This window comes from Dromiciops gliroides, chromosome 1, assembly GCF_019393635.1.
Source record: "Dromiciops gliroides isolate mDroGli1 chromosome 1, mDroGli1.pri, whole genome shotgun sequence".
Taxonomy (NCBI): Eukaryota; Metazoa; Chordata; class Mammalia; order Microbiotheria; family Microbiotheriidae; genus Dromiciops; species Dromiciops gliroides.
This window is the reverse complement of record NC_057861.1, coordinates 263,593,688-263,617,191: the sequence shown is the minus strand read 5'-3', so window position 1 is coordinate 263,617,191 and position 23,504 is coordinate 263,593,688. Positions and strand designations below refer to the sequence as shown.

Here is a 23,504-nt window from a genome sequence, read left to right as displayed (position 1 = left end):
TATACCAGTCACACCCAGAAGTGAACTTGATGGGCAAATGGATGGTAATCATTATTTGAATTATAAGTCTAAAATAATTTTGTGTAGTGAGCTCTGATTTTCTGAGGTGACTATGTTTTATTAGAAAATTTCATTTTGTAAAGGCTAATTGATTTTAATTGGCTATTGATGATATTGTGAAGATGGCAAATACTGACTGAATTTAGGAGGATCAATGTCATGGAGAAAAGTACTAGAGAAAACCCCAAATCCTCAGGATTCCAGGGAAAGTAAAGTCTTGTTCTAGGGCCACTTGACAGTGCAAATGAGATGCAAGGTATCTCAAGGACTATTTGCTATATACATATTTACACAAACACATATGTATTACATATGACATATATATAGGATATGAATACATACATAATGAGAATTGATATTCCTAAACAAATATGCAAACAAATGGATTTACATACCGATTGCATCGGAAGCAATACTTTTCCTTTGTAGCCATATCTACGACTTTCACTTTTTGTAGAAACCAACCATTTGCTACAGGGAAAGAAATATCCCAAATGAACAAATAGCTTGATATATTACATATCACATATAAATACATATACCCCCCTTTTAACTGTTGCAGCTCTTGTTTTCTTTGACAGTGGGAAGAATTGTTCATGATTTACTATTGTTAATATTCACAATACCAAAACACAGTAACCCTCAAGCAAAAAAGTCTCAAATCCTTTTCAAAACTATTTTTATTATCATGGGACCAATTTTTAAACTAATATAAAAAGGTCAGTTTAGATTCAATTTTAAATCATTTTCAACATACACTATCGAATGAGTTATAGCAAATGTAGAATATGAAACAATACAGGGCAAATTCTGAAAATTTGATATTGTTTTTACCAGGGTGAAATTTTATTTAAGAATGTAGTGTGTTGCTAATGTACGTTGATCTTTATTCTCTTGTAATGCAAGAAAGCCTCAGGAATCTAAAATGGAAACTGTTTTTCTCAAGGAAACAGAAAATTCCAAGTAGAACACTCTCAAATAACAGCTCACTTGCCTAAGATTATGTATTACATTTATTCATCTATTTTATTAGAAATTTTTATAGGCCCAGAATGTTTCTGAAAACCCACAAAAATTTGTATATCTATTTTTAATCAAAAGAGGATATTTGTTCCAAGTTCAGATTTTGGAAATTCAAACCTTATTGAATTATTAACTTGAGAGCTATATTTCAAACTTAGGTAATATGGCAGAAAGACTCTACAGTGCTGGGTCTGAACACTTATACTCAAAGCATGGTTACATAATTGACGTGTTGTAAAACCTTACATTAAACACTTAATTTATCTAAGCCAGAGTTTCTTCATCTGTATAATGAAGGGATTAGAGTAGCTGAATTTTAAGAATCCTTTCCAGTTTTAACATTTTGTAATGCTAAATTCTTAAAACTTTTCTGGAAAAAAGTGATGATAACTTCTTATTTATATAGAATCTACTTCAAATACATTTCTATGTTTCAATAAATATGCATTTCCCCCTTTGGACTATATGGTAAACAAGTAATAATGAGAGTCTACTTGATAAAAGAGAAATTCTATTTGTAATAATGAATTCAAATTCATGTAATTTAAGAAGAAAATAGTTTTCTATCATCACTAAAATATATAACAACTTGTAATTTTTATTTAATTAATTCTGATTATATAAAGTCAGATTAAGATTAGGAAAAGTAAAATTCAAATGGATAAGCATATATTCAGTGAACTCACTGATATGTCAGTGGAGTTTCTATTTAGTTCTCTTCACTTATATATCATATTCAGCTCTATTTCTATTGTTATCAGTAGGAGCATTTCAATTTTTGAAATTTATTTTTGTTGTTTCTAAATCCCTATTGCCTAGCACAGTGCCTGGCATATAGGAGATGCTTAGTAAATGCTTATTGATTGATCACCTTGTTCTTATACTTTTCAGTGAGTATTAGATAGATATAGTCTTGGGAAGGTTCCAAAGAAATAAATATAATCTTCAACAACCATATGAACAAAGTTCTAAATCACTAATAATTAGATAAATGAAACTTAAAGTGACTTTAAGGTTGCACATTGATCCCATCAGATTGGAAAAGATGACAAAAGAGGAAAATGAAAAACATCTGAGAGACTGTAAGAAAACAGAGGTGCTCTGAATGTAGTGTTGGTGGAGCTGTGAACTGGTCTAGCAATTACAGAAAACAATTTGGAACTATGCCCAAAAAGTTGTTGACAGAGCTTCACCACCAAAAATGTTCATATTATTACAAAACTGGAAACTAAGGGGCTTTCCTCCTATTGAGGTATGACTAAAGAAATTATGATTTATTAATGCAATGCGATATTACTATTACAAAATAAGTAATAAATGGGACAGCGTTCAAAGAAAACTGTAAAGAATTTTATGAACTAATGCAAAATGAAGTGAGTATTAGTAGGAGAATGTTATATACAAATACAACAATATTATAGAGGAAAACATCTTTGAAATACTTTAGATCTCAGATGAAAGAAAGGTGAAAAAGTTAAAATGGAGAGACATATATTTTAGGGTATGGCCAAAGTGGGAATTTGGTGGGGTTTTTGGACTATGTATTGTATGATTAGGGTTTTGTTTTTGCTTATTGTCATTTTTCAATTGGTGGGAAGGGTAGTAGGAGAGATAAATTGTATATACATTATAATAAGTAACTTCTTTTTAATTTAAAAATTTTTTTAATAGTCCCAGAAGTAGTTGATATCCTGCTACTATACTTTGTTGTTGTTATTCTATGAGCTACACTGCATAGTCGAATATAGTGTTTTGTTGGGTTTTTTTTAGTTCTAAAAATAATAGGCTATAGCCTCATCTTTTTTAGGGTCATTGAAAATAGTAAAAGTGCAGGCAATATAGTTTGGAAATATCTTCAATAGGTCTCTCAGATCACTTTTGCTGACATGGAAGGACACCTGTCCTTAGAGTTCTTCTTTGAAAACTCTATCTTTTCCCCTGTGGTAATTACCATGGAAATTACCATGTTACATACTGCTGTCAGCAGTTCTTGAATTGTCTTTATGCTTTCTGTTCAATAGAAGGAGATAATACATTTTGTTTATGATGCTAATAGATAGGAATTCTTAACTTGGGATCTGTGAACTTTAAAAAAATGATAACTATTTCAATTTAATTGATTTCCATTGTAATCCTATGTATTTTTTTTACTTTATGTTTTAATGTTCTATTCTGAAAAAGGTACACATGGATTGTGAAAAGGTACACATGGATTCACCAGACTTCCAGAGGGGTCTTTGACCTCACAAAAGATAAGGTTACTTGCTAGAATTTACTATCTTTTTTAACTATCTCTTTAAAACTTACTATGTTTTCATTTAATTGGTCTACTAGTTGGATTCATGCTGTCAAAATATATAAAAGATATGTTGGAATTCCGTTCTAAGTATGCCAATCTCTTTTTCAAAATCATTTGAGACAGAGCTTTATGTCACCTATTTTATTATTAGATATAATTTCTGAAGTTTGTATTACATGAATATTTTGGTGTTTGGTGTTTTTTTTCTTCTTTAGATTTTAGTAACTCCTCAATTTTATCTCCTTTTGTTTAATCTCAGGTATTAAATTATTGTATATGGGTTTATGGCATTGGTAGGCAACATAATGTTGCATGACTTGGAGCTAATTGTACCTCATTAATTTGCCTAAAATTAGAAAGTTCTCTTTGTGATCTGTTTCTAATTTTATTATGAAAAGTACTGACCAATAATAAAACCAATAGTCATTTCTTCAGGCAACTCATGAACACTATAGCTTTGCCCGCTTTAATGGTTAGTGTCATCTGTGCTGATATATTTCAATGATAGCAGGGTACTGATAGTTATGATTTGTTCTGGGGTATCTTGCTTTCTTGTGTCACTAATAAAAGGAAGGAGTGCCTCTCATTTTGTGACCTTTTGTATGAAATTGCTCATCATGAATATTTAGAGTAAGGTGAGACTGAAGCTTTCTGTCTCCCTATCTATTTATTTTCATCTTATAAGTAGTTTCATCACAGTGTCAATATCACCTTTACCATAGCTCTCATATTTTCCTGTTTTCATTGGACAATGCCACTATCCTAGTGCAGGCCCTCACCTCCTTACTTCTGGACTACTGCAATTGCTTGCTGTTGGTTGAGCTGCCTGTCTCAAGTCTCTCTGGATTCAGTTCATCCACTACTCAGCTGTCAATTATCTTCTTATAGTGTAGGTCTGACCACTCTATAATCTCTATTAGTTCTCTGTCACATCTAGGATCACATATAGAATTCTGTTTCATGTTTAAAGACCTTCACAACCTGATTCTGCTTTCCCTACCTTTCTACCATTCTTACAGTTTATACCCCAACTCCCTCCACATACTCTGTAATCCAATGACATTGGCCTTCTTTCTGTTCCACACACAAAATACTCCATCTCCTGACTCTGGGCATTTAACCCCATGCCTGGAACACTGTCTCTCCTCATGGCTTTGTTTTGTTTTGTTTACTGGCTTCCTTCCAGTCCCAGAAAAAAATCACAGAACAATCTAAAGAAAGTCTTTTCTCATCCCCCTTAATGGTAGTGGCTTACCTCTGTTAATTACTTTCTATTTATTCTATATTAAATTTGTTTGTACATAATTGTTTATTTGTTGTCTCCCCCTTCCCTATTAAACTTTGAGCTCATTGAGTGAGCTTTTTTCTTCTTTCCCCATATGCCCAGCACCAGTACAGCTCCTCCAACATGGTAGATGCTTAGTAAATTTCAACTGGCTTGAGATGCTAACCTGGTCAGTGACATCATCATCATCACTGTTGTTGTCATCTAGTTCTTGTGATTTTTGGTGGCATTCTGATAGAAACAGTTCAGAAACAAGCAATTATCCAGCTATTATTGTTTTTTTATATTTATGCTCTCTGGACTATTTAAGAAATATGTAATCAATTTTTAAATTTCATAAAATTATTAGAATGTAATGACATTTTCTGTAGCTTCCAAGGATGAAAACATCCTTAGCACCATTCCAGAAAAGACAATAGAAATGGCATGAACTTCATGCCTGTTCCCAAACAATTATGATCTCCTCTGCTACGCCTCTGTATCTTAAAAGCATGTTCCTTATGTATTTTAGAGTTTGTCCATATTTAGTAAAGTGGCATCTACTAAAATGTTATTTTTAAGTTCTCTTGGATCAAAGTTATGTCTGGGTGATTTCAGGCAACAGTCCAGTCTGCTATTATGATCTGGTTCCAATATATTTTGGTGGTTGAATTCTATAGAATATTTTGAGGTCTGTCTTTAGAGTATGGAGGATTTGTCATCTGTCTAATAATTAAAAAATAATGCTGGCTGATTTTTTATCGTAGCCGCCAGTTCACGTCTTACTTAATATTGTCGTTGTAATTGTTATTGTGGTTATTACTTTGTTCATTGTATTCCTACTGACTTTTTTCATCTCTCCATATGAGGTACTTCTGTGTTTTACCTGGCACTGCATCTCAGACTTCTAAGAGCCTTCCATGAAGAAGTAACCAGGACAGTTCAAATCAAAATGATAAAGTTCAAGTCAAAATGATGATTTACTCAGAAGTGATTCCCACATGGTAGACTGTCTGCCACTGGTATTTTCAATCACTGGAAAGACTTTCTAAATAATTTCCAAGACCTTTTCCTTGACTGATGAACTTCAGTGAAAATACTAAAGAATTCCAAAGGTTATTCTAAAAATGGTAGGTTATTATAGTGCCTTTTCTCTCAATAGCTTAAAGAAATGGAGTAGGAACTCATACTTGACAAACAATATTTCCATTAAGAATTCTGAATTTCCTAACATGAGTGATAACTGGAGAAGGTACAAATTGGGGAAAATAGTAGATTCAGAGAAAGGAAAAAAAAATCAACAAAAAAGCCCACAAGCATATGGATGGAATGAGATATGCAGGGGAACAAATAACCCTCTTTTCCGAATACTCAGAAGAAAAATAAAGTAGTCTGGAGGTCTCATATGTAAAGGCTGGTAGTAGCATTGCATGGAGGAAAGGTCAATTATTATGGGACTTTTTTCCTGAACTAATCATAAATTTTAAGCTTACATAGTGACTTTCAAATAGTAATCACCCTTATAACTGTTGGTTAAATGATTCTGTTTCACTTTATAAACATTGTTTCTATATTTTTCTTTACTGTTTTCATCTAGTTTCATGGGTTGTGGCAAAACAAAAATCAAATTATCACCTGTTGACCAATATTAAAGTGACAGTGAAGAGTTGGTATTGCACCAGCCATTAGTGGGTAGTGGTCTTTATCTAGGGGTTGTATCCTTTATGAAGTATATATGGGAAAACATGGAGAAACAACACATGCTAAGAAGATATACAGGTTTTGACTTGCATTGGTTAAGGCAATACCGTCTCTAGCAAAATTATGCTCCCCTCTACTGTACAGGTTTTTTCTCAATATTTTATCAGTGCATCCTCACATCTGTGAGCAGGTCAGAGTGTTTCTGGAATCTCAAACAATCTGCATAAACCCAAATATGTTTTCTGGCATAGAATCAAAAACAGTTCTTGAATTCTGCTACCTGGCAGTAGGCTGGTTAATGAATAGATTGTAAAGCATAAAGCTTCTATCAAGATAATGACCCTGCCCTTTCATTGGATCGTAGTGAGATGAAGGGGCTGAGTACTTTTCACTCAACCACCTCCATGATTGGAACTGAGCCACAAATTGCACCAAGAACTTTCCATGCAGGTTCGCTATTATTATTTTTGAGCCACACCCAATAAGAAATGGCAAGATAGGAAAGAAAACAATAAAGTCCAGCACTACAGCTAGAAAGCAATGCTTGTTCCACCTTTACTAGGTTAGGGTAGTATGACTGATTTGGGACAATATATTTCTAAGTAGCAATTGTGGGGGGGAAAGCCTGAATTTAAAGCAAAATTTAAAAATTAAGTCGAAATAAATGGTAGAAGTATCTATTGATAGCTAATGCTACATAATACAGAATATCTGTGGAACAGACAGACCAGTCTCCTACCTAGCAGGCAGGGATGAGATGCGTTACCCCCCTCAACTTTGTAGAAGATCCAGAATCAAAAATAGCAACAAGTTTGGCCAAGAGTATCTACAGTTATTAGCTAAAGGGCAGTCTTCATTCACACACATTGGGGAAAGGCCTTCTCTTTTCAGTCATTCTCATGTGTGCAGAGAGCAATGTGGTCAGTGGGAATCTCTGCAAATATAATGACCACCCAGGGACTTATAAAGCACCAATTCTAGACAGGTTAAAATAATGAAACACAGGTACTTACTGAACCCTTTTCCATCATGCACAATTTCAATTCGGTCCAGGCATCCTAAGTTCTTTGTTCTAATTTGAAATGTATCAGCCTTTTTTTTGAAAGGGAAAAGAGGTGAGATGATTACAGTGTAATACATCAAAGCATAAAAGCAAGAATGTTTGGCTTGCTCCGATTTGATACATCAAATACATTTAACAGGAAAATATCAGGTGAACAGAATGAACTAGTGTTACTAATGAATGCCTTTAGTATGTGTTCTAGATTGATAATATGCCTTCCTTTAAACAAAAATGTACTTTCCCGGGCCTCATTTGATGCTTTTTCACCTTGCATAGGGGATATGAGATATGGTGGCTCTATACAATGGAAGGTGTCAGACATAAAAAGAAATGAACCTTTTATTATTGTTATATTCTATGTGCAGACTGACTAAAAACAGGAACATGATAAAAACAGAATAATGAATTCTTACTCTTTTGTCCTAACGAATGAAACTTTTTTTCTATGTCTGGGTTCCAAAATATAAGATATTCTTTTGAAAAATGAGAAGACAACATAGGTTCCCTTAATAACATTTCTGCCAAATATGTGTAACCATAAAGACAAATATGAGGCTATGATTCAAAGGGAAGCCCTAATCAGCCTACTGACTTAATTTTCTTCTTAATGATAACTCATCTTCCAGGCCTCATCCTCCTTCCTTCTCACTCTCTGACCATTTTTATAATGTACCATTAGTGACAAACTCTAAAATACCTTTGCCTTTCTTAGATTTGATAGAGAAGGATTTTCATTAATTCATGCTCCCTTTTCTGCCTTAAGTTGTTTCCCAGGATTTGGCTTGTCATTACAGTTGCCAGGGTGCAAAAATCTAAGCATATTAACCATAAACCTGGTGGCCTGTGAAGTGAAGTGACTTGTTTGGGACAGAGTTCAACTCAAGTTGTGTTTTTTAGGGTTTGGTGTTTAGTCAAGAATCCAAAGTAACTGGGGTCACCTCTTATAGATTAATAGATAACATATGCTGCAGGTTTGTGTCAGTTGAGAATTCTGAAGATAAATCACCTAGCATCACAGGATGATAAACTGAGAGCTAGAAGAGAACTTTCACATTCCTCTTTCTCAGCTCCAGCTACTACTAATAATAGCTACCATCTTACAAAACACTTTCAAGGTTTGCAAAGTGTGCTCGTGATCTCTCTCTCTCTCTCTCTCTCTCTCTCTCTCTCTCTGTGTGTGTGTGTGTGTGTGTGTGTGTGTGTGTGTGTGTGTAGACAATCTCACTTGATCAACACAAGAATACCTAGAGATAGTCACTATTATTATCTCCATTTTACAGATGAGGAAAATAATGTTGAGAGTGATTAAGTGACTTGCCTAGGGTCACTGAGTTAATATGTGTCTGAGGCATGCAAAATTCAACCTTAGAGCTTCCTGACTTTAAGTCATGAATTCTATGAATTCTTTGATGGTTGTTTTCTAGAACTTCATTGCTTCTGTCCTGACTGTCTCATTTCTTATTGTATGTAGCTCTCAGTTGAAAATAGTTGACTTCAATGAAAAAGTTATGATGCAAACCATGCCACGCTCAAGTTTAACTGCCATATAGGTGGTTATGTGAAAAGGAACCTACATTCATTCCACTGCCTGCTGACACAAGGGCAGAGTTTAAGCAAGGTGCTTGAGATCATACAGGTAGAAAAAAATAGAGGTTTGAGCCTGTGTCTTCTGACTCCTAGTCATTGGCTTTCCTCTAGACCATGCTGCATATGACCTGTATCCCTGCATCTATATTTAGAAAATCTAGTCCAGATGTAGATATAGACATCCAGGGCTATGTCTTTATGACAAGGGCAAGACCTGAATACTCATGGTGAATATTACCTTTTATGTATATTTTCCTTTAAACATATGTAGTTTGATTCATATGAACTGATGCAAAGGGATATGAACCAAACTGGAAGAACATTGTACACAGTAATAGCAATATTGTTTGATCAGATTTGAATGGCTTCGCTATTGTCAATGATACAAGGATCTAAGACAATTCTGAAGGACTTAGGATGAAAAATGCTTTCTGTCCCTAGAGGAAGAACTGATGAAGTTTTAATACATATTAAGGCATACTTTTTAAACTTTCTTTATTTTTCTTTCTTTTTTTTTTGCTGTTTTCTTTCACAACATGACTAATATGGAAATATGTTTTGCCTGACTGCATATGTATAACCTAAATCAAATTGTTTGCTATCTCAGGAATGGGGAGGGGAAAAAGGGAAGGAATGGATTTGGAACTCAAATTTCTTTTTTAAAAAATGATAAAAATTGTTTTTACATGTAATTGGGGGAAAAGTTTAAAATAAATTCAAGAAGTTTGGGTCAGAGAGGACATATAGAGTGATATCCTAATTGACAATCTAGATTATAGGTCCAGGGGAAAGCAGAAAGGAGCAGTAGCAGCATCTACTTCACTTGAGAAGGGCTAAAGATAAAACTAATATTGTGTGAGAATAGAATTTTGTACCAAAGGCAATGATATATTTAATAATAATAATGATGATGATGATAACTACATTTATAGAGCATCTAATATGTGCCAGGTGCCACAATAAGCACTTGACAAATATCTCATTTGATCCTCATGATAACCTTGAGAAACAGATGCTATTATTATTCCCACTTTATATTTGGAGAAACTGAGGTATATCAAAGTAAAGTGACTTGCCCAGGGTCATCCAGTTAGTAAGTGTATGAGGCTAGATTTGAACGTGGGTATTCCTACATTCAAGCCACTATATTATCTAGAAGATGCTGATGCTGATAATGGTGTTGCTTCTGCTAGCTAGCATTTATATAATGCTTTAAAGTTTTCAAGGTACTCTGTATATAATATCTCATTTGATATATATCATCCTAGGGGTAGCTAGGTGGCGCAGTGGATAGAGCACTGGCCCTGGAGTCAGGAGTACCTGAGTTCAAATCCAGCCTCAGACACTTAACACTTACTAGCTGTGTGACCCTGGGCAAGTCACTTAACCCCAAATGCCTCACTAAAATAAAATAAATAAAAATTTTTAAAAAATGATATATATCATCCTGTGCTGGTTGTTATATACAACCCATTCCCTTCAATAGTTTATAATAGGAAAGAGAAGAATTTTCAAAAGACAAAGAAACACACTGTTGGGCTAAGATGAGGTGACAAAAATTCACACAATATCTATGTACTAGAGTATAAATCCATCACCACTTCAAGTGACTATGATTCTGGTAATCCTTCTATGGTAGGCTGTGTATGCTTCCCGACTGACACATCTTTCAGATGTGTTTCTATGAATCAGTTGATGGTTTTCAAGGAAACTGGAGTTACCTCAGTAAGGTGCATAAATGGTCCTTTAAAAGATAGCAGGAAGTAGAAAGTATAAATGTGTGAGTGTTATATAGTTATGTCCCTGACTCAGGAAGAAAGAAGTAATTTCATGAGGGTGAATTGTATATTTTCAAAGATGTTAAAGACTATGCAAGATGAGCTCAGGAGAATTCTGTGGAGCAGAAATAAATTGCAACGGTATTCTAATTTAAAAGAACGTGTAAAACTGCAAGTTCAACATCTAGGAAACACTTTGAATTCAATACAAATCAACTGACAAAATTTACAAAATCTGTATGTGATACCCTTGTCTGGATAATGAGGACACAAAGAGAAAATAAGTTTCTATCCATAAGAAGTTTAAATTCTACTAAGAGGAAACGTAAAAAAAAGAAGCAGGACTAAACATTGTTCACTTTTTTTAAAGGTTTTTTGCATTAGAAAATGATGCTATGGAAGTAAGTGTGACTGATTTATTTCAGAAAGCACGAAATCTTCAAAACTCACCTTTCCCATTTCAAAAGGATTTGTATGCTCCAATGACTCAGTGAGAAGAAAAGATTCAGAGGTGTTTTGATTTCCAAAGAGGGTGATGTGGACCTTGCCATTAGTGCCTGCTCCTTTAATATCACCTGTATACACTTTAATTTGATATATACCTATGTAAGCTTTGGAGTCTTCTTCATGGGAATTATGAGACATTTCAGTAGTCGATTCAATTCTGCTTTTGTTCATAATGTAAGAGACTGAGAATTTTTTCTGAATTTCAGGCTTATTAGAATCCATGATAAACTTTCTGCCAAATAAATTAAATAGAACAATAAGAGATATAGAATATTTTAGTTGTGAAACATCGAAAACTCTGAATAAAACAGTAGATTAAGCAAATAAAAAGTCTGGAACTTTACTTTCTGGGGTTTACCTGACCAGATAGCATTTGGGATTTTGAGAAAGGAACTCACCTGCAGTGTTGGGCTAACATTATTTCTCTTGCAGAGGGGCTGAACAGCATGACTTTCTACTATGCTAGAATCAGCATCTCATTCTTTAAGAGAAAACTGAGCCATAAAGCGTACTTAATTTTTACACTCAAGTGACATGGTAACCTTAGAGGGTTTTTCACTGGTTTTAGTTAGTCCTCAGAAACAGCCCTGGAAAGAAACAAACTGGGGAATAGGCATAATTCATCCTCTCCACTTACCACCTGCTGTTTCTGTGCCCCTGTTTTTCTTTCAGTGAAACTCCTCCCATCCTAACATTCTAAAGAGGTTCTCAGATGGTCCTAACTAAGGTAACTACTGGGCCATCTAGTCCAGCCCTAATTTAAACAATAACCCATTCTACAACTTGCCCAAAGAACAATAATATAGCCTTTCTTTGCTTGAAGCATTCCTAACAAAAGGAGACACAATGACCACCACCCCACAGTGGGAAACCCTTTATGATAATTAATTATTAGGGAGTTTTTCCTTATGTCAGACTTAAATCTTCCCCTTTGTGACTTCTACTCATTGCTCCCAGTATGCTCTGGAACAAAGCAAAAAAGTCTATTCTGGTTTTCACATGAAATGGTAGCCTGAGTTCCCCTTCCCATTCCTCCCTTCATTCCTGGCTACTAAGTTGCCTCTTCTCCAGGCTAAACATCCTGAGTTCTTTGATCTGATCCTCTTATACGGTACTAGATCTTATTATGTGGCATTATATCCAAGCCCATCCCCATTCTAGTTGTCCTAATGGATATCTAAAATGTGGAAGTAAAAACTAAACAAAATTTCCAGATTCATTCTGAACTGCAGGATTATCATCTTATAAATTAGTGGCATGGTGGATAGAACACAAGCCTTGGAGTCAGAAGGACCAGAATACCTGAATTCAAAATATGCCTCAGACACTAGCTGTGTAATCCTGAAAAAGTCACTTACTTGCTATACCCCTCAGTTTCCTCAACTATAAAAAGGGGGCAATAAAATCTTTCAGGGTTATTGTGAAGGTCAAAGGGGATAATATTTGTAAAGAAACTAGCACAGTGTCTGGCACACTGTAGGTACTATATAAATGTTTATACTTTTCCCCCTGAGATATTTTAGACCATGTCTCTGTTGTTCAATATGTTAGCTTTTCTTGTGCCACAAGATGTTCTACTTAGTTTCAAATTCATTATCATATTCTTCATGTTCCATCCAAGTAAAACATATCATCAGGAAAACTCATCAACCTAGAGATTACTTTGACTTTGTTACTCACAACTCATCAATACTCTCAGTTGTTGCTGTTATTTCAATTTTTATGTTTAATTGAAGGGCAGAGCAAAAAACTCCTCCTATGGCTTCTCTTAATAGAGGCTTAAAATCCCAATTATTTCTTCCTTTGCTACCATCTAATAGAGTTGCCTGGCTTCAACTTCATAATTTTTTTTCATCATGCCCCCACCCCAATATCCTCTAGCATTTTCCCTTACTTTCCACGTTCCCTCTTTCTTCCATTAGATTATAAATTTCTTGAGGGCAGGCATTACCTGATATTTTTATTATGTGTATCCCCAGAATTTAGTATAGTGCCTAACACATGGCAGGTGATTAATAAATATTGGTTGTATTATCTCTCTTTTCTAGATTTGCAGCATTGATAAAGATGAGAAAATGTGCAGAGACTAACAAGGTAATCTCTTTCCAAGTTGCCATTTAATTATTGTAATTATTCTTTGATCTATCAACCAGCTTTGAATCTGTTATCTTGTCATATAACCTATATTATCCTGATATTGACCACCAGAATAGCATGGAGGACTTTGTCAAATGCCTATTGCTATACCTATATCTACTGCATATGCAGAATTTCTCTCAATTGTTTTTCTCCTAACCCTCTCAATAATAGAAAAAAGGTTAGTGTGGCATGACCTGTTTTTGTTGAAAACATTCTGCTCTTGCTGACCAATCCCTTTTCTCCATCTTCAATAAACAAAAAACATCCTAAAATTTTGCAAGGAACTGAAGTTACACTTATAGTCTTTTGATTCCATTCTTCATGTTTTTATAAATTGTGGCATCTGTGCTTTTTTAGTCCTTTATCACCTCTCTCCTACTTCACAATCTTTCAGAGATCACTAATAGAGACTCAGCATTAACATCTACATGTTCTTTCAATAACCTAAAACCTAGTTGTTCTATGACAAGCATTTTTAAGAGCAAATAGGTGCTACCTTCCCAATCTTTGGTGTTAATTCACAATGAGTCATTTTGTTCTATCTTTTCAAGTGAGAAAAACAGAAGCAAAGGATAATTTGATCAGTTCCTCCTCTCTTATGCATTATTTATTATCTTATATGCTCCCCTACCCTGAAGGAGTTATACTTTTGTACCTCCTCTTTTATCCTTTATTTTCTATTCCACAATCCTCTTTCATTATATTTTGCTCATTTTGAGTTTTATCACTCTTCATATTTTTCTTACATGCAGCCAGGTGGTGCTATGGATAGAAAACCAGACCTGGAAGGAAGATCTAAATTCAAATCAAGCCTCAGGTATGTGGAAATTTATTTTGATTTGGGGACCCTACCTTCGGGCTGAGATTGGAAAGCCTTAGGCCCTCAGGGTCTCTTCTGTGTGGGAGGGGCCCTGAGCAGAGGTATCTGAGAGATGCTGGGCTCTGGTGTGGCCTGTGCTGGGGCCTGTGCTGGGGTGCATGAGGCTCGAGCTCAGCACCGCCCCCCTCCACCAGCCGCAGCCCTGGCTGGCAGACTAGCTTGGTCTGTGAGGGCGCAGGAAGCCCCGAGATTTGAGTGGAGAGAAGAAAAGGTATATATAGACCTGGGGGGTAGACTGGGGGTGGGGGGGTGGGGACAAGGATGGAGCGGTTCGGACAGATGAGATGAGACAGACAAGAGGTCAAGAGGCTGCTTAGGAGATGGCAAAAGTTGGAGAAGACAGACGGGGCTATAAGGACGCAGGAGAAGACGAGAGGGACTAGGAGCATAGAAAAGAGAGGCGGACAAGATTAGAGGGGCGGCAAAGGCAGCAGAGGGCAGACTGAAGCAACAGACAGACAGAAGGTCGGTGAGCGAGAAACACAGGGGTTCAGTGGTGGCAGTAAGAAGAGGAAAGTTAGAAGCAAGAGGATTTACAAAGTGAAAGGGGCTCGGAGTTAGAATAAAGTACCTGAGTGCCCTAAGGCAAGCGGGCCGCTAAGGCCCTTATTGTATTAAAGAAGTTCCAAAGAGATGCAGTGGAAAGAAAAGTGCTGCAGCACAGTCAGGTTGTACATTTTATTTCCCTGTATTCTTAATTTTAAATAGTATCTCATAAATAAACTCTGTTTTGATTATTTAATTAAGAGGCTTCTTAATCTTTTGCTTATCAATTTTGGGAGTGGAGCAGTGTGGTGGAACTTTATAAATGGCTCACATTAAATTAATAGCAGTCAGATAGCCAGTTAGTCAACAGTCCCCAGATTAGTCCTCCAGTCAGATTAGCCCCCCAAATTAGGTTTATCATCCAAAAATATTTTTACAGCTACCTACTAGCTATGTAAGCCTAGCCAAATCACTTAAGATCCCTCTGCCTTACTTTCTTTGTTAAATAGGGATAATAATAGCACTTACCCTCTGGGTTGTGGTGAAGATAAACTGAGATAATATTTGTAAAGCTCTCAAAAACCCTAAATTAATGCTAGCTGTCACTAATCCTCAATGTTATTACAAGATCAGGCATTCTTTTTGCATTTATCCTCTGATAGCTAGCTTTGTTTCTATATTCTGTACTTAATTCAATTAGGGAAGCTAGGTGGCATAGTAGATAGTGTGTAGGGCCTAGAGTCAGGGAAACCTGAGTTCAAATCTGGCCTCAGATACTTACTAGCTATAAGTCACAAGGCAAGTCACTTAACCCTGTTTGCTTTAGTTTCCTTATCTATAAAACAAACTCTAGAATGGAATGGCAAACCACTCTAGTATCTTTACGAAGAAAACCCCACATTGGGTCATGGGCAGTCGGACACAACTAAAATGACTCAACAACAATTATACTTGAGGCTTATTTGGAGAAGTGATCCTATTAATGTGGCTCTTGTTTTTAGTGGTTCATATTGTAACCTAGGCATACATTCCTTTACTATGTGACATTTTCCCCCGCATCCTTCTTTTTTTCTCTTTTTTTTTCTTTCTTTCTTTTTTTTTTTTTTTTTTTTTTTTTTTTTGCGGGGCAATGAAGTTCAAGTGGCTTGCCCAGGGTCACACAACTAGTAAGTGTCAAATGTCTGAGGACAGATTTGAACCCAGGTCCTCCTGAATCCAGAGCCACTGCTTCATCCACTGTGCCACCTAGCTGCCCCACCCTATGTCCTTCTTCAAGTAACCTATTTAAATCCTACCAATATGTATTCTGAGTCTGTCTTCTGTATCTCTTAACAATGCATAGATACCAACAGAGAGCATGGTTCACTTATACTCCTTCATTCTTGCTATACAACTGACTCACCTTCTCTTTTGGCATATATATATTTTTTGATACTATTACATGTGTAATTTCTACACTAAGGTGGTTTTTTTTTTTGTTTGTGTGTTTGTTTTGTTTAGTTGAAAATATGCTGCATTGTACTAGTGCCCATGTTCATCCCTCCTTTGTCCTTTAGGTTGACTTGATATTTTAATGTTTTGGAGGCTGCTGTATTCTTTTTTTTACAGCCAAACAGCATCAGTGGAAGAGTACTGGACTTAAGAGGAGCCTTTGTTTCTGGGAGAAGCTTGGAGTCATATAAACCACAACAAGATTTCCAAAATTCAATCTAAATCATTCTCCTCATGCTTGCTCCTAGTCAATTGTGGGTACAACTCATGGTCCATTTGTAGTTATACACACATATACATATATACAAATATATGCATACACACATATAAAAGACATAAAATTTGCATATGTCCAAACACACATGAAGATATACATATTTTATACATGCACATAATGTGCATCAGTTTCACTAGCCATCAGACTTTGGAAATAATCCTAATCTGATTCTTCAATCTGTCAAATTCACACCTATATTTAGAGGAGGGTTGGGAGTTAAATCAACAATCACTTACTAAGGGCCTACTTTGTGTCAGGTACTATGCTAAGTGGTGCGGTTACAAAGAAAATCAAAAAGAGTCCCTGCTCTCAAGAAGCTCACAGTCTGATGGGGGAGACAGAACTGGAAATAAAAACCACAAAGGCAAAAAACAGAACAACAAAAAACATCTTCCCTTACTTTGAGCTATATAGCAAAATTATTTAGTTCTTCATGTTGTTGTGTATATATATATATATATATATACACATATATAAAATCTATATCGGATTACCTGCTGTCTAGGGTGGGGAGGGAGGGGAGAGAGGGAGAAAAATTTGAAATTGAAAATCTTATATAAACAAATGCTGAAAACTATCTCCACATGTAACTGGAAAATAATAAAATACTTTTATATAATAAATAAATAAATAGCAACTTTTTAAATTAAAAAAAAATATTTACTTCTTCTTGCCACAGATCATACTAAACAGTATACCCTCCTCTTAAAAAAAAAACAACAAATAAAAAAACCTGTAGCTTCATTCATTAATTCAATCCATTTTTCTTGCTGTTGGTCCCTAACCCTTTCCTGTACTCAAGGTTCTGTGGTAAGGCCATAGTATTCATCACTCAATCAATCAGCATTCATTTATTAGTCATTTACAATGTGCAGGCACTATGCTAAGCACTGGGGCCATAAAGAGAAAACCAAAACAGGTCCTGAATATTTCTGTCATGGGATAGGGAAGGGGATTTTTTTTTTCCTTTCTAAAGCACCTGCAATTTATATCTCTTGTGCCCCTAAGATAAAAAAAAAATCAGAGTTCCTCTGAGAGCAATTAACCATTTGCCTTATTGATTTTACAGGGACTTGCATTTTCTGCCCTTTTCCAGGAGACTGGGAGATAGCAGCAGTGGTCTACCAGCTCCCCATCCCCCACAGAAACTCTTCCTCATGGCCTTGCATCATGGGAATCAGCCTGGCCTGCTTTATGGAGACAGCCTGACCTTGCTTATACCAGCTTGCTTCCTTGGCATGTATAAGAAAAAATAAGAAATTTACAAATTTGCTAAATGTTCCTTTTCCCAATGCCCTAAATAACAGATGGCTTATATATCAGCACACAGCCACCATTAATTTTAAGGATCAAACTTACTGATTCACTTCAAATACATAAATAGGCTCTCTCTTTAATGCCTCCATCAGATGCAATGCTTTCACATCTAACTCGCAGCCTGCAAAGAGAAAGAACACAGAATACACTTGAATAACACATCCTACATCCACTGCTGGATTTTATCGTTAAGTAGTTGTTATGTAGTGTTCTCAGGTAACCAAAATGCAACACAAGAGTCTGGTACTCAGGAATCTTCAAGAACCTTTTGGTTCCCTCAATATAACCTAGACTTTTTATGTAAGCCTCAATGTGTAATTTTAATTAAAAATTTATAATAATGCCATGATAACCATTTCTAGTTGTAATGGAGACATTTAAGGACTCAGAACTTTGTTTTCAACGTAGCTAACAACTTGATTCCCTATACTGACTAGAAACATCACTAAAATGAGTACTTATTCACAAAATGGTTTTCAATTTCATTATCTTCTAGGAAAAGGGAGACATGGTTACAATCCCTAAAGTTAGTCAATAACTTGGCTTCTATAGGCATTCAAAAAACAGACTCTTCATGCTCAGAAAGTTGCTAGTTAAGTACCCTTTGGTTCTGAAGAGGAAGTGGATGTTTTGGTTCTAATTTCTCTTTAAAATTCTCCCCTCTACAAGGACCACTTTCAAATAATAAAAAAGAATAACCAGTATATGCTGGACACCTCTGCTCTTGTTTTGAAACTGCCAAATAATTGAAAGACATAGCCACATTAACTTTAATATGCTTTAGCCCCATAGAAGTAGGAATGCTTTGTGGGAAGATGCCCCTCCTTGACTAACCATTATTTGGGCTGAGTGTACATATTTGGGGCCAGGAATCACAGGAATTAGATGCTAGAATCATTCCATATGTACTGGACAATTGCCTCCTCTAAGTAAAAACTGTCCCTACATTCTGGAAAGAAGGCCTGAATGTAGATTTCTTTCATGCCCCAAAACTCAATCAAAAACTTATTGGCAAAACAACAACAACAAAAAATGTGGTGTAGTGGATAAAGCACTGCCCCTGGATTCAGGAGGACCTGAGTTTGAATCCAGCTTCAAACACTTGACAGTTACTAGTTGTGTGACCCTAGGCAAGTCACTTAACCCTCATTGCCCCGCCCCCCCAAAACAAAACAAACAAACAAACAAAAAAACTTTATTGGCAGTCTCTATGAGAAAGGCAAAAACAAGACTTACTTGTTAAACTGCTAAAGGAGAGGTTAGCATGCTGCAGTTCTCCCAGATCAACAGCCTCCAGGGCAAAAGACTAGACACATACACAAAAATTATAAGTAATCAACTAATAAAAGTTAAAATTTGAAAACTTTTTTTTCTCAGTAAATAATCCTGTCTTTAAATTTTGAGTTCCAAATGTTATCCCTCCTTCCTTCCCTCCTGTCACCCCTCCCTGAGGCTGTAAGCAATCAGATATAGATTATACATATCCAATTATGTAAAACATTGCCATAACAATCATTTTGTATGATTAAACAAATAAAAGAAAAAATGAAAAAAGTGAAAAATAGCATGCTTAGGACTGTGTTCAATCAATATCAGTTCTTTGGAGGTGCATAGTATGCTTCATCATTAGTCCTTGGGTATTGTCTTGAATCATTGTATTGCTGAGAATAGTTAAGTCATTCATAGTTCTTCATCAAACAATATTGCTGTCACTGTGCACAATGTTTTCCTCATTCTGCTCACTTCACTATACATCAGTTCATAAAGGTCTTTCCAGGCCTTTCTGAAATCATCCTATTTGTCATTTCTTTTAGCACAATAGTATTCCCTCACCATCATATACCACATTTTGTTTAGCCATTGCCCAATTGAGGGGCATTCCTTTGATAGAAAACTTTTTGAAATGAGAAAATGTAAGCTACCTCTTTGTCATCTTTCTGCTGTTGTGAATCCTCAATAGGGAGAAGCAAGGCTCGATCTCCTGTGTCTCCATTGTTTCCAAAGATGCAGATATTGATGTGAACTAAACTCTTCAAGTGGAAAAAATTGCTCGAGAAGACTGTCACCTGATATCTAACCACTGCCACATGACAAGAAGAAAACAGTGTGGTTATTGCAATAAACATGCCTTTTACAAACATGCTGTTAAAATATGATGGTTGGGTTAGTGTTTTTTTGAGGCAAGGTACATCATAATGAATGGGTGAACATATCCAACTGTATCAATGAAATGAAGTCGTTTTATATTCCCAGTCTTTGTTGCAATTTCAATTCCTCAGTGCATATGAAATGCTTAACAATGATACTAACACAACAGCAATATATCAACAAATGAAAAATATATTTTTTCCTAAAATCAATCTTTTATTATATTAAAAATTACTCTATTTTCTCTTTTTCCTCTGTGTACCTATTCTTTTTTTTTGTTCAGTATTTTATTACTTTCCAATTACATATAAGGATAGTTTTCAACATTTCTTTTCATAGAATTTTTTGTTCCAAATTTTTCTCCTATCCTCCCTTCCCTCCCCCATCCCCAAGACAGAAAGCAATCTAATATAGGTTATATATGAGCAATCACATTAAACATATTTCTGCATTAGTCATATTGTGAAAGAAGAGTCAGATCACAAGGGAACAACCTCATAAAAGAATTGGAAAAAAAACAGCCCAAAAGTAGAAACAGTAAGGTTCAAATTGAATTCATAAACCACAGTTCTTTTTTCTGGATATTGAGAACATGTTTTATTATGAAGTTCTTTGAAATTGTTTTGGATCATTGCATTGCTAAAAAGAGCCAAGTCTATCACCATTGTTCATCACATAATGTTGCTTTTACTGTACACAATATTCTCCTGGTTCTGCTCCTCTCAGTTAGCATCAGTTCATGTAAGTCCTTCTAGGTTTCTCTAAACTCCTCCTTCTCATCACTACTTTTCATATTGATTAAAAAAAATTTTGCATTCTAAATTTTCTCCTCTTCCTCCTCATCCCTCCCTATGAAATAAGTCATACATGTGCAGTTATGCAAAACATTGTCACATTAGTCAGGTTGTGAAACAAAATAGACAAAAGACCTTTAGAAAGAGAAGCTAACAAATAAAATTATACTTAAAACTATATTCAGCTACGATCAGTTCCATCTCTATTGATGGTCTGCATTTTTCTTATGTCCCTCTGATAGCATCCTGCTCATCATTTCTTTCATAGTTGCTATTGTTAACTGTATTACATTTTATCTTAATCCTTCCTCTTGATATTTACTCTATTTTCTATCTTCCTTCACCCTATCCCTCCTCGAAAGTGTTTTGCTTTTTAGTGCCCTCTCCCCCAGTCTGTCCTTCCTTCCATTGCCTCTCCAAACCCCTTATCCCCTTTGCCTCCCACTTTCCCACAGGGCAAGATATATTACTATACCCTCATGAGTGTGTATGTTATTCCCTCTTTGAGCCAATTTTGATGAGAGTAAGGCTCACTCACTCCTCGGCTCCTTCCCCATCTTCCTCTCTACTCTAAAGACTTTTTCTTGGTTCTTTTATGTAAACTACTATTCCCCAATCCACCTCTTCCTTTCCATTTCTTTCAGTGCATTCCTTTTACCCTTTAACTTTATTTTGAACATATCCTCATGGGTCAGTTAGGTTACATAGTGGACAAAGCACCAGCCCTGGACCCAGGAGGCCAAGAGCCCACATCTAGCCCCCGACATAAGCTACCCCACCCTGCCTGCCCCAGAAAACAAAAAAACAAGGATAAACAGAAAATAAATGCTTTACAGATATCATCCTTTCATATTCAATTCACACATGTGCCCTTGCTAGAAGTATTATCTTCCCATGTAGGAATGTAAACAATTTAATCTTTTAATATCCTTCATGATTTCTTTTTCCTGCTTACCTTTTTATGCTTCTCTAGGGTCTTGTATTTGAAAGTCAAATTTTCTATTTAATTCAGGTCTTTTCATCATGAATGCCTGAAAGTCCTCTTTTTCATTAAAGTCCCATTTTCCCCCCTGAAAGATTATACTCAGTTTTGCTCAGTAGGTAATTTTTGGCTATAGTCCCAGTTCCTTTGCCCTCTGGAATGCCATATTCCATGCCCTCCAGTCCTTTAAAGTAGATGCTGCTAGATCTTATGTTATCCTTACTGTAGTTCCAGAGTATTTGAATTCTTTTTTTTCTAGCTGCATACAATAGTTTCCCCTTGACCTGGGATCTCTGGAATTTGGCAATAGTATTCCTGGAAATTTTCCTTTTGGGATCTCTTTCAGGAGGTAATCAGTGAATGCTTTCAATTTCTATTTTACCTTCTCCTTCTAGAATATCAGGGCATTTTCCTTGATAATGTCTTAGAAGATGATGTTAAGGCTCTTTGTGGATCATGGCTTTCAGGTAGTCCAGTGATTTTCAAATTATCTCTCCTGGATCTGTTTTCCAGGTCAGCTGTTTTTCCAAGGAGATATTTCATATTGTCCTCTATTTTTTTACTCAGTTTGATTTGCTTTACTGTATCTTGGTTTCTCATAAAGTCACTAGCTTCCATTTGTTCAGTCCTAATTCTTAAGCAATTCTTTTCTTCAGAGAGCTTTTGTATCTCCTTTACCATTTGGCGTTTCAAACTATTGACCTTTTTCTCATGACTCTCCTGCATTGCCCTCCTTTCTCTTTCCATTATTTCCTCCGTCTCTAAATCTTCCTTCTATCTCTCCTACTTTCTCTCCAAAGTCTCTTTTGAGTTCTTCTATAGCCTTAGACCATTTCACATTTTTCTTAGAAGCTTTGGATGTTGGAGCTTTTACTTTATTATTATCTTCTTCTGAGGGTGGATTCTGGTCTACTCCTTCCCCCAAAAAGCTGTCTATTGTCTGAGGTCTTTTTTGCCTACTCATTTCAACCCAGAAGCAGATGTCTGATTGAAATCTGATTCTCTATGGTCAGAAGCTTGGAGTGTCTGTGCCCCTCTCCCACTGGGCTGCCACCACTTGGTTCAGGCCACTGGTTCAGAATCAAGGCACTTCTCCCCAACTCCAGCAGAGACTGCAGTCAATTCATCCCAGGCAACCACCAAATGCCCTGGTCCATGAGCTGAGTCTCAGAAAAAGCTGCTGGTGCTGAAGACTCTGAGCAGCTGGAAGCACTGTCTGTTCTTGGCTGGGTCCAGACCATGCTCTGAGCTCCTCTATCAGCTTGAACAGCAGGTGATGCCAATTGCTGTCTTTGGCTGGAAAATAGTCTCACTCTGTTCTTAAGTGAGTTAGGCTGCTCTGTTTTTGTTTTTTAATGGCATTATTTGGGAGTGAGTGGACTGGTTTATCTATAGCTTGCTGGAATCACAGCCTCTCCTCTGCCATCTTGGCTCCATCCCTCAAACCAAATCTATCTTTATTTTAACGGCCTATAAGGTATGAATATTCATAGTTTCTAGACAATGTTTGAAGAATAACAGATTCTGAAATAATGATGATATAATTGTTTTATATAAAATAAAGCATATTTTGATTTTTGAGTCTTTGGGGAAACATTTTTTTCTTTCTAAGAAAGGCCTAACTTTAGGTCATACAAATCTTAATTCTATAATAAATGGCATACAAACTTACAACTTCTGAGAATTTTATGGATTTTTAACTGTAGTC

The 23,504-nt window shown here is 35.9% G+C and overlaps 1 protein-coding gene across 1 annotated transcript in view; it reads right to left on the bottom strand.

Moving 5' to 3' along the window:
- Window positions 1–23,504, bottom strand: part of RP1 (RP1 axonemal microtubule associated) — a 715,393-nt gene that overhangs the window by 7,236 nt on the left and 684,653 nt on the right. Inside the window, exons 53-58 of the mRNA XM_043976222.1 lie at window positions 19,795–19,952; window positions 19,109–19,178; window positions 17,915–17,993; window positions 11,226–11,514; window positions 7,361–7,439; window positions 456–531 (exon numbers count right to left, since the gene is read on the bottom strand). Of these exons, the coding sequence (XP_043832157.1) occupies window positions 456–531; window positions 7,361–7,439; window positions 11,226–11,514; window positions 17,915–17,993; window positions 19,109–19,178; window positions 19,795–19,952 (751 nt within the window). The remainder of the gene's footprint in view (window positions 1–455; window positions 532–7,360; window positions 7,440–11,225; window positions 11,515–17,914; window positions 17,994–19,108; window positions 19,179–19,794; window positions 19,953–23,504) is intronic.